The sequence below is a fragment of the Lytechinus variegatus genome, chromosome 7 (genome assembly GCF_018143015.1).
Source record: "Lytechinus variegatus isolate NC3 chromosome 7, Lvar_3.0, whole genome shotgun sequence".
Lineage (NCBI taxonomy): Eukaryota > Metazoa > Echinodermata > Echinoidea > Temnopleuroida > Toxopneustidae > Lytechinus > Lytechinus variegatus.
This window is the reverse complement of record NC_054746.1, coordinates 33,518,364-33,531,191: the sequence shown is the minus strand read 5'-3', so window position 1 is coordinate 33,531,191 and position 12,828 is coordinate 33,518,364. Positions and strand designations below refer to the sequence as shown.

The following is a 12,828-nucleotide window of genomic DNA, read 5'->3' as shown; positions in this document are numbered from 1 at the left end:
TTAGTCGATTTAAACTTCCAATAAAACGAGAAACCTTATTACAAATAAAATTAATATGAACATCCCAACAGAGTGTGCTACTCAATATAACACCTAGAAATTGCACGGAGTCATAGAATTGGAGACGGGTTCCGTCTACCTTTAAAACAATGTTGCAAGTATTATATTGCACACCCCTCTTTCTAAAAATCACACACTGCGTTTTACTTTTATTTAATGAAAGTTTATTGCACTTGAACCATGAAGATATTCGGGCAAGATTTCTATTCAGAATTTCAGTTAAGATATTAATATTTTCATGAGAGGCAAGTAGCGACGTGTCATCTGCATATAATATAAAATGAGAGTCATGGCAAGAATAATACAATAACAATAATACTGTTTATCCTTTGATTGTATTTCATCCACTATCGACCCAATCTAACAAAAAAGGAAAAAATAAATAATACCCCAATATATTTAATCAATACATGTATTTCACAGGTCATATTACACTTGAAGATCTTCCAAATTCCCTTGATATTCTAAAACAGAATAATTCAAAGGTCTGTGATTCACCTGCAAATTTTTGAGCTCATCTGCATTAGACTGTCGAGCTGATTCAAGAGCCGCCATGATTTCTTTCTTGATCTGATCAGGAAAGAACTGAAGCTGATGTCGAAGAATACTGGAGTTGATTGTCTCTGTCTCCAGAAGCATGTGAAGCTTCACTCGCTCTGCATCCTGAAACAAGGAAAATTAATGAATTATTTGATTAGCTTTTAATCTTCTTATCCAATATATATTTCCTCTTAAAGATTAAATAGGGCCTTAGACATTCTCTCAATGACTTCAGGCAGTGTTTTAGAACTTATCTGCAATGCCAATTTAAGTATTTTAATGATCAGTTTCCTTGAAACATTTTTTTTTCAGTATTGAACAAAAACAGATACTGATTTAATAAGAATTACACACCAAAGTCTTGAGACCCTCTTGTTCATGCAGCAACACATGACAAGAATACCTATGAACTGATGTATGTTTTGATTCATCCAGGAAAAGTCAAATTACGATGGAAAAAATAAATCTATTCATGGAATACCTATGAATTATTCATAGTTCAAATTACTTCAACTTACCAAATATTCAGTACTTAGAAGCATACAAGATACTTTCACTTGTGGAGATTTTTTTCTGATAAGTTTTGGCATTTGATATTTTGATGCCAATAAATTTGTAGGATCTTTGTAGAGTCCACATAGCCACTTGACTTATTCTCAACAGAATGACAGTATACAGCAGAGGAAATCTAATATGGTGCTCTTGCTTGCAACATATTAGAGCTGTTCTTCACTCCTTACAAATGTTTTATTGAAATAACTGAGGTGACTAAGAGGCAATTTATATGATATCATAGATGATTATCCTTTGATGCCACCTTTTTATATTGGGACCTTTGATATTGCTCCCGAATGGGTAAAATAAATGAATTTTCTGCCAATGTCATTCAGGGATCATGATGATTGATTGTCATCAAATTAAAATAAGAGGGGGGCGGGTATATAACAATCAAGAGAGCACACAGAGTATGGGGAGGAGGTGTATGGAGTATGTGAGAGTTAGAAAAAGGAAAAGAAAGAGAGAGAAAGAGAAGAGAGAGGGTGAAAGAGAAACAGCCAAAGAGATAAATAGAGGGAGAAAGAGAGAAGAGGTAAATAGAGACTGAGACACAGGAACTGAGAGAAGAGATATACAGATAAACAGAGAGATGAAGCCCGAGGGGGGGGGAGGGCGGGGGCAGTCAAATGTGTTGCTGAACACACACGTGGCCAAATTATTTCAAAACACCCCCAAAACGAGTTTTTCTCTGTGTGCAAAATAACCCCTAAACCAGTTTTTCGCAGACTTTATTTACACATTTTTGGCCCCTTAACAAGTTGTCGCCAGAATATGACCACAGGGAAAAAGCTAGGGGAAAAAACATACCCTAAACACATTTGGCTAGTCTTAAAAAAAAAAGCTTTGGAAAAAAAACATACCCTAAATATGTTTGACCCTGCAACTGACCATTCTTTCAAAACTACCCCCTTTTTTGAAAATCAGTGTTTTTGATACCCTTGACGAGTGCACGCACGGCCCGTGTCCAAAACTGAAAAAATACCCCTTTAAACACATTTTTGGGTCACGCATGTGTTAGTACAGCAATATACTTGACTACCCCCCCCCCCTCGGGGATGAAGGGACAAAAGCAGAGAGAGCAGCAGAGAGAGAGGGAGAGAAAGAAGCTGCAGAGATTAGGGGGTGACAGTGAGACGGTGGAGAAGCCACTTGTAATACATATTGCAATATGGCATCAACCTAGCTACAAAGAATACCATAATGATCAAACCCCTAGGGGAAGATAATGCTGTTTGATTTGAACAATTTTTTTTCATATCACCAATGTTCAAACACAAATACTAGATTTTAAATGGCCATTGCACTTTGTTGGGCTGTATATTAACATCTTTTATTAAAACAAGGGTTTGATGATTGATTTGAAAACAAGAACTCTATGAATCATGAATCATAGTTTATTTGTGGCTAAACCCTAAATTGGAGATCATATATTGGTAAGAGGAAAATGGCCATTATGGGTCTGTAACACGAACATTGCAGAACAATGTCTTTATAATTGTGTGCATTGACCACAATGTACAATCTATAAAAAAAAATCAAGGCAGGGTACAATCAATCGCTAACCTTTATATTGAAACGATTGTAAACAGTAAACAGCAGGTTAGATTCAGGATAATGTAATTAGTTCCTTGTGTTACTTTATTCTGGCAATATGAGTTTGCAAAACAACAATTAGATGATCATTGTGACCTAATGGTGATATAGGCAGGGTTATGTTAATTATGTTATTTTTTAGAGCAATTTTAATTTGTAGAGTAATTTGTAATTGAATTTTTTTTTAAAGAACGTAATTGTAATTGACTTAAATTACTGTCAATTACTTTTAATTACATTCAATTACATTTTTCTAACTTTACTCTGGATTGCTCATTTCTCTTTTCCTAAGTCATATCTGGTAGTGCTCTCTTGCATGAAACTGTATCCTTTCTGATAGGGAGGAAAGAGGAGATGCTATTGCTAAATGCACAAAATTGGTGGCTACATACAAAATGATCTGATTTTGATACTTACAAGTAATGAAATTGTAATTGACAAAAGTAATTGAATTGTAATTTAAATGGAAAAAATGTAATTTAATTGAAAAGTAATTGTAATTGAACATTTCTTCAATTATGTAATTTGCAATTGTAATTGAAGAAAGTTAATTGAGCCCAACTCTAGATATAGGTAGGTAATTACTCACTATCATGACTATAATGATGATGATGATGATGACGACGACAATGATGATCAGATGACAATGGTGGTAAGGATTGTATGACAATGGTGATTACAATGATGATGAAAAGAACTCCAGGAACAACAAAACCCTAGAATTAAATTAAATTGACCTAGAAAACGTAAGGTAAAGTAACCTCACCAAATGATACGCTTGATTATGAAAATTGTGGGGGTTTTGCAAAGGTTGATATGAAATTCTTACCAATTCTTTGATAGCTTCTGATACTCCATCAATCATTGTAATATCATTATCCCTGAAGCCAAATTCTTCACTCTTCATTCGTTCAGCTATCAAAGTAAGCAAAAAGCATAACATAATAAATTAAAAAGATACATCTACCAAGAAATCAAATAGATGTCAGTTATCATGGCTGTCTTCAACACTCTGGGTCCAATCATCACAAACTGCCATCTTTCAAATCTCTGTCACCATTCCCATGTAGCGGCAGCTACAAGTTTAACTCAAACCTCGCATTGCCATTAGTATAATAAAGCTTCTTGCTCTTTGTCATTTATCTTTGGAGTATTTAACACAAATTAGAGAAGGATAATCTGTAATTGAAAATAAAATCGTCATCCATGTTATCACTTGTAAACAATGTGCTCCTGATCCCCAGTCTTGTCTTCAGATGGCTACATAAACATCAGCAAGTGCTTTCCCCATCTTCTCAAAATATATTTCTTGTTTTTTTTTTAATGAATATTTGCTTAAAAATGAAATTGACATTCTTTGAATGTTAAAAATGAAGTTCTACATGTATCCATGTAATATGTATCCAAAATCACAAATTTTGAGACTGATAGAAGCATGGAAAATAAGTGAAACTTTGTGTAAAGTAAGAATAATAATTAATTGCTTTTAAAGATTGTGGTGTTGCATTAATTTTATATTTTCCTCCCATAAAATCCCACCTTTGTAACTCGGGTAGGTGGAGCGTAGTGACTAGTGTAACATTAGTGGTACCGTACCGTAGTGGAGCCTGCACGAACTTCGCTAGAGGTATAGACTATAGGCCCCTACCTAACCCAGGGAGCGCCCGTGCAGCCCACGGGCTTACCGTGGGGCGTGTATATCTCTCCTTCTACCCCAGTTTCGATCGGCCATTTTGTTATGATTCAAAACAAAAATGGCCGATCGAGACAGGGGTAGAAAGAGAGAACTTTTCATTCCCAGAAGGAAAAACCAGTTAGACCAGTAATTTTTTTTTACTGGTTTCCAGTATAATTTTACTGGTTTCCAGTATAATTTTACTGGTTTCCAGTATAATTTTACTGGTTTCCAGTATATTTTTACTGGGCCAGTTGATTTTTAACTGGACCAGTAAAAATCAACTGGAGACCAGTTCCAACAATTGCATTCCAGTTGAAGCAATTAGTAATACCAGTTAAATTGTTTTTCATTAAACTGGTGTTACTGGTCCAATAAATGGTTTCCAGTAGATTTTTACTGGTTTCCAGTATATGTTTACTGGACCAATTGATTTTTAACTGGACCAGTAAAAATGAACTGGAGACCAGTTCAAACAATTGCATTCTGGTTACTGGTCCAATAGATAATGACTTTCAAGTCAGATCATTTAACAAATTATGAAAAATGAATCTTGCAATTCAGAGAAACTTATTATCGTTATCATTTATCAATGTTATCATCATGCTCTTATGATTATCACAATTATTATTATTATGATTATTATGATCATTGTAATCATTCTTATTATTAGGTGGTCTGTCTATGACAGATCACCTATTGTTTTCGTCAGAATTTTCTTTATTTCTTTATTCTTGTCACCTATGTTTGTCGCCAACTTTTCTCTGAATTGGCTGAATCAATTTTGCTGATTTTTTCGTCATACATAGAATCTTTCATAGAGACAGCATACTAAGCTTTTCAAGGTCATATGGTTATGATGACGTCATCTACGCGCCATTTTGTAAAATTCTTCATTTGATCATATCTTCATTATCAATTATCAAAAATTAACAATATTTACATGACATTAACTTCAGGTCAAAGGTCAACTGTCAATGTCATCAAAGGTCATGTAAAGGTCATGACGCGCGCGTCAAAGGTAAAAAAATCCTCCAAATGGCCTATAAAATTTTTTGGGTACGTTTCAGGTCATTTTAAGCATTTCAAAATTTGCGCGCGCGCGTTTCCGCGCGTAACGCCCTAACGCAACACAGAAACACCGTTTTTTTTTTTTACATCATTGCATTGATAATAAAATTTTGAACAATTTGATACCTTGATCAACCTTCTACAACCATTAACGAAATTAACACCCGTTAAACTTTGCAGCACGTGTGCGCGCGAGCTCTCACTATAGGCCATATATGGGCAAAAACATGCCTATTGAAAATTCACTGTAGCTCTTTAAATAGTCCATTGACCCCCAATTTTTTTTCATATATCGATAGAGTATGAGTTGTAAATTTGATTTCATGTCACCAATGTCCCTCAATTTGATCATGACGTCATCAAAATGGCGCCTAAACTAAAAATTTCATTTTTTCAAAAATGACGTCATCAAATTTATGCAAATTTGGTTGTAACTTCTCGAATATAAATTATTTTTCGCCCAGGTTTGGATATGTTGTAGTTTAGAATGTACTCTTTCTCCTGAGTAACATGAATTTTCATTTTGAAAAACGCATCATGGCGTAAAACAGCGATGAAAAGAGGCATGTCATTTTTCCTCATTTTGCGTGTAATCTCTATGGGACATGACTTTTTCTCAAAACTGGATTCGACATTCCTCTATTTCGTGAGCCATATCTCCATTTTTTAGTGTCACTTTTCCCTGAGCTTTTAGTATGATGTAGCTGAGATCCTAAGCTTTCGCAAGTGTTCCCTCCATTTTTTTATCAGATGCCGGGATCATGCCCGTTTTTCACTTGCAAAATTGGAATTGTAATTCTCAAAATTGCTTACGTGTAATCTGTATGAGGAACACCGTGGCTCAATGGATAACGCATTTGACTTGCTTTCTCGAGGGCGGAGGTTCGAGTCCTGGGGTAAACAAGATGATTTTTTTTTCATTTTTTTTCTTTTTACCACCTCGTTTCATGATCTTTCATGATAATTTAATGGTATAAAAGTTAAAATTTAGCAAGATAAAACAGATTTTAATTACTTTTTTTCATATCACATGTATTGTCATACATCAAAGAGACCCTTTTCAGTGCTTTATTATCTCCCGTATTTCACAAGTATTCCATAATGAGCATTCCGTTGTCATCATGAAGATCATATCACCGATATGCATGAACATGGTAATAGTGTTCATGATGGCGAGTATAAAGACAGACCACCTAATTCGTCCGCATGACAAATTAAATTCCAGTTGTTATTGATATTGTAATTATCATTATTAATATTAGCATAATTATCAAGTATTGATATTAACATTAAAATAATTATTTCCTCTAAATATGATTAAGATCAAAGCGTGTGTGTGTGTATTGAGTTTTGTCAGACGTGTATCAATCAGATATGATTATTTACGTCTGGGACCAACCTTTAACGTCACCATCCGAAAGACGTGACCAGGGCTCGAACCTCTGCATCAATTTGGAACTTCCGCACAGCTTGGATTACAGGTGCACGCCACAACGCCCAGTTAGCAAGATGTAGTCCTCTTTATATAGTCAACTGGTCTAAAGTAATTCATGTTTGAAATTAAACTGGTCAAGACCAGTAATACCAGTAATTCTGATGATGCTGATCACGTGGTTTACCTCATTTGCATATTTCCTGTTTTTTAAAGAAAAATCAGGATTTATAATGGAATATCCTTGCAATAGCACTCATTGTTGTTTGAAAACCTTCAAATAAGTGTGAACTAATTCACAATGAAAATGTGTAATTTCATACATCACATTCAAAATAACAGCAGAAAGATTAATTTACTAACTATCTTTTCCATCACATTTCACTGGCCATGGTATATAACAAACCAAATGCATGTAATATACTGATCCAGTAAGACCAGTACGAGGACCAGTTCGACCAGTTTGAGGACCAGTTAGACCAGTATGAAGACCAGTGAGACCAGTATGAAGACCAGTGAGAGACCAGTAACAACCACCAGAAACAAGACCAGTATAAAATTCCAGTACTTCAAGACCAGTTTAATTTTTAACTGGACCAGTAAAATTTTAACCAGTGAGACCAGTAACAACCACCAGAAACAAGACCAGTATAAAATTCCAGTACTTCAAGACCAGTTTAATTTTTAACTGGAACAGTAAAATTTTAACTGGACCAGTGTGACCAGTTAGACCAGTAAACCGATGTAACAATTTCCAGAGTTACCAGTTAAAATTATACTGGTCTAACTGGTCCAGTGGAACTGGTTTTTCCTTCTGGGTTTTTTTGAGGTTCCAGTCTGTGCCTAGATGTCAGGAAAACTGCCACTCGTTAGACCTTCATCCATTATAAGCGTGGTAAGTGCATAATTTCTGTTTCCACAATACATTTGGAGAAATAGTTAGACCATAAATCATGCTAGTCCCCACTCATGGTTTCAAATCGTCTCGTGTGTGAAGGATTCATATGCACCTGGTGCACGCGAATCTTTCACGCCCTTTTTACTAAAATAACTATGACTTTACATCATACATGTAGCTAAGAATTCTACTTTTTCTATAACACTTACCGAACCATATGGATCGTTTGATGAATTCTCTTTGCTGTTTTTTTTAATAAAATAAGAGCATATTTCGTGATCTTCACGTAGATAACTTGTGCTCAGCGTGGATATCAATTTTTGCCTAAAGAGGGCGCGCGATATTATTCACAAAGCCGGTAGGCACTTAAGAACCAAGTTTGAAAGGATACTCGTAAAATTATGTCACTCTCGCCGATGAATATTCATTAGATCGTGGTCGTGCGTGTTCAATACAAACTCTCTGCATGCATGCACTCAGTGTGTATTGAACACGCACGACCACGATCTAATGAATATTCATCGCGACAGTGACGTAATTTTACGAGTGTCCTTTCAAACTTGGTTCTTAAGTGCCTACCGTACCTTTGTTTACGGTCTTGCAAGCTAGCTGCATTCTAGGCGATCAGCATTATTTTCTTGCTCGTTCAATCCACTTTCATCATCATCTTGTCAAAAGATGGCGTACTTTACCAATAAGTATATACATGAGATGCAACCTGTTGATTTTTGGTACAATTTCCTATTATGCGCTGACGACTTGAATTGAGAATGTTCGATACGAAAAATTGCTTTTCGCTTGTTGTTTGCGTACTTTCCACCGCAGTATTAAGGACGGATCGAACGGAGTATCCTGGTTGAGACTTGGAGGTAAGCGATAAAAACACTTTTATAAACAATTTCCAATTCATTTTTAAAACAAACTTAAATCATTACGATAGTGGAGAAATACTGAAACGTTTGGCGTTTTTCATTCCCTCACATTCATGTGATGAATGAAAACGTCAAAGTCCACTATGAAACCACATGCGTTGTGCGAGGTTAGTATTACTAACTTTGCATGTTGTGTGAGTGGCTAGTCCCGTGAGTATGGTCAAATACACGGGGAGCCCCCTGGGTTATCACATACCCAGTTGTTGTGTGTCCGGACAGGTTGTGTGTACGGACAATCAATTTTAGAAAGTCATTTGGAAAAATTTACAAGTGAAGTTTCATCAATTTTTAGTACAAAATGTTAGGAAATATTATATAGAACAAAATAGAAGATGATTACAGCTAGTGAATTCATATTTTTAGTGTAATCCAAAGACAAAAAAGAAGGCTTCGAAATTATAAAGTGTCCGGACACCCGACCCCCCATCCTACCTCCCCGGGTACATCGCTTAAGGTACCAGCCGCCAGAGCTTCGGGGTGTTTGTACGTGAATTCCGGCATTCGACGGCGCGGCGTTACAACCGCAGCCCGGCCGGGCAATAAATAAAAATCCTAAACCCATATGTAATCCAAATTCAATAATTACCTAATTCTTGAAGACGCTGGAGTGCAGCATTCACTCCTGGCATTTCCGTGCTGGCAGACATTTTGGCAAAATTTCTCTGGATCCTGTTGAAAACAATTCCTGTTGGACGTCGCTGAAAACAAAAAGTTTCCCGTTGCCTGGGTGCAAGTAAACAACTACAGAGGGCAGCATAGCGGAAGTATTTTGTTCAGTCCCACGTACTGATATCTGTGTAAATTAGACAGACGACTTGCATAGCTAGCATTGACAATACATTATTAGTGGCTTCAAATTTATCTAGATCAAATTGTGTTTCATCAGACGTCAATCTGCGGTGATGACTGCCTTGTAACACACTGATGGATACAGATTTGAAGAATGACTTCTACCAATACCATGCCCATGATAATGACAATGTGAAGGAGGATACGCAATTGTTAAGCCAGCGCAAGTTGGGCCTGGGGCAAGGAGCTGGAGGTGTGAACATGGTGAAATGGAAAGATGACCAGCTTATCTGTGAAATATCTGTGACTGCAAAACAATCAAAATCAAGTTGTCATATATTGCATATTTTCTTCTTTATGTCAGCAGTAGGACTCACAGTTTTGGTGAGTATACTACAGGGCTTGTTCATTGTTGCATAAAATGTTTATATTTTAATTTTTATGAATGCAAAATTTATGCAAGCAGGCCATGTGGCAATGTGGCATGCAATGCAGCTAGATCGAGCCGGCTCTGTCATGTCATGTCTGTTAACATGGTTAAGTGAAAAAGATGAAAAACAGTCATAATTTGTTTAATAAAAAGAATCACCGTGTGTTTGAATGTGATTTGCATGATGATGATTTAAATTATCTAGCTCTTTCTACATCACTAATTTAGGAACAGCCTAATATATTTATGTCTCCTTGACCCCTAAATTAAAGTGATCACTGATGTATTAACTTTGTTGGTAAAAGTTGGGATTAATTAAATGTGAAATAGATTCTAGATTATATGAGTACATCGTATGAAAAATTTTGTAAATGAAATGAAAAACGGAAAGTTAAATGAAAATGATGAAGTTAGGACTTAGGTGTAAAATGTGGTCAGCCTAAATGTAGGGACAGGGTTTTATCCACTTTCTCAAATTTCCTGGTTTCGGGTCGCTCTTGACTTGGCATTGTCACTTGTCAGCCTCTATCACTTGAAGGTTTCATTTTTATTATGAAAAACATAAATTTTGTTGCAAATAAAAAGTGAAATGACAGTGTTTGAGACTAATACGTTTAGCCCAGGGGTTCTCAAACTTTTTCTTTGAAGGGCCAGATGAGACTCCAAGTAAACCTGAACAGGCCAGAATGAAGTGGATACTTAGAAAAAAATGTGCGCGAAGTGCAAAGACCCTTGCGGTCAGGGTCCGAGATGCTCTCTTGTGCAATCTGGTCCTTATTTTGGGAGCATTTAATCCAACAAATTTATGAAAGTTTCATATGGAACGCAGGCAAAAATTAGAACAGACTTCAAAATAGGGCAAGTCCAAGAAAAGGTCACCCTAGAAGGCAAAATTTCATCTTTAATTTAAGAAGTTATCTTTGGTGGGGTAAGAAAGCCCAAATATTGAATTTCAAAATTTCATTAAGAAAAATTTGATAATATGCATATTTATGCTAATTTGGGGCACCTAATTTGCATAATTGGTAAAATAGGCGTTACGTATGGGACAATTATAAAAACTCATAGAAAATGAAAACAAAACTTCTGAGATTTAGTCATAGATGGGACATGGACCCTCTAAATCTTATTACTTTTGGCAGAAAAAAGTGGTGTTATCTAGTTAATCATGCAAATTAGGTCTTGTCCAAGGATGGAATGTCCCATACGTAACATTTTGAGGATGTTTTTTTAAGTTATTTCTCATAATACAATACTTGTATTGTTGCATCTCTGGGAAGTTCTAATTCATTAAGTATGAAAATTTTATACCATAAAAAGTTTCAAAAATAGAGTTTACTTTTTTTAATTAAAAGTTGATTAAAAAATTGTTACGTATGGGACATTTACACACAATGTAAACTGGGAGATTTGTGTACAAAGTGAATGGAGATTTCAAGAGTGCTCTAAAAAGATATTTACCTTTTCTTTAGTTTTTAAAGACTGATTTGTTATGAATACTGATTAATGAATACAATCGAAGCGAAAAAATTGTGAAAGTGGAACAATATGAAAAACAAAAAACAATAGAAATACATAAGAAATTCATGAAACCATGAAAAACTAGAAATAAAAAGGTTGAAATGGCTAATTTCCCCTTTAGTCATGTCAAATATTTCTCAGTAGAACATTTTAAAAGAAAGAAATCTTTTGTTATTTCCATTTTTTAAATTATTTCAATTTTTTGAATTGTGGGGAAAATTGTGTACGTTCTCTATGGGAACAAAATGTCCCATACGTAACATGTCATTAATTTGTTTAATTAGAGTCTGTAATTAGAGGGATTTGGCTTATGACATGAAACTTGTCATAAATATACTATAGTATTGTGACTTCTATCACACTAAGTTTCAAGTTGTCAAGTGAAATACTTTCAGAGAATTCTCAACTTGAAAAAAATGTATTAAAAATTGTCTTTTCTCTGCGTGATTGCGTCCCATACGTAATGGCACATTTTTTCTCTCTGAAAGGTCAAGGTCATATGTCACAATTTTTACACTCAAATTTCCGTTCCAAGGCATAGCATTTTTGTCTTAGTGAGAAAAAGAACAAAGAAAGCCGCTCCAAGGCATAGCATTTTCTTATCGAGAAAATAGAAGAAAGAAATCCGCTCCTAAGCTTCGCATATTTTTTGTTACGCTGCTCCAGTCGCATTTATCTGCTGCAATGAGCTGCATTTTGGTGAACAGCGACCGCAGAGCGCTACCATCGCCTCTACGCGAGCGCACCGGCGGAGGCCGCGCTAGCTGCATCATGCACGCATACCCGTTCCATGGGGATGCATATGCACTCGGCGATCCATTCCAAGGACCCCGTTTTCACAAACATTTGTAGTTCCGAAGCCCGTTCCGAGGACCCTCCTTTTTACAATAAGCCCGCTCCAAGCCCCCGTTTTTTGTCTCACCCGCGGCACACCCCACCACTTTTTGGGTTGTGTGCCCCCTCCCCACAATTTGAAAAAAAAACATGTTCAAAAACGTAAAAATGACCATATGATTATGATTTTTTGCATGGCCAGACAACCCCCCACCAATTTGAAAACCGTCAAGGTACTTCGATATGAGTTAGTTCTTTAAAAAATGTTCATTGTGGAAAATACACTTTCGCACCTGTATGTAGAATAGATCCAAACATGGTAAGAACATCGTTAGTCATCTAATAAGAAAGTTGATCGAACAGACAGAAAAGACTCCACTAATCTTTGTTTAAAAGTCAAATTAATTTGACTGCCATTACTTTTACCATTACCATTAGGTCTACATGCAGATACAAAATGTAATTATATTGAGTTATGTTTCATATTGTGACTTA

The 12,828-nt window shown here is 35.8% G+C and overlaps 1 protein-coding gene across 1 annotated transcript in view; it reads right to left on the bottom strand.

Moving 5' to 3' along the window:
• Positions 1–10,002, bottom strand: part of LOC121418112 (centromere-associated protein E-like) — a 38,592-nt gene extending 28,590 nt beyond the window's left edge. The window contains exons 1-3 of the mRNA XM_041611816.1: positions 9,346–10,002; positions 3,581–3,666; positions 559–723 (exon numbers count right to left, since the gene is read on the bottom strand). Coding sequence (XP_041467750.1) covers positions 559–723; positions 3,581–3,666; positions 9,346–9,406 — 312 coding nt within the window. The 5' untranslated portion in view covers positions 9,407–10,002. The remainder of the gene's footprint in view (positions 1–558; positions 724–3,580; positions 3,667–9,345) is intronic.
• Positions 10,003–12,828: the final 2,826 nt, after the last annotated feature.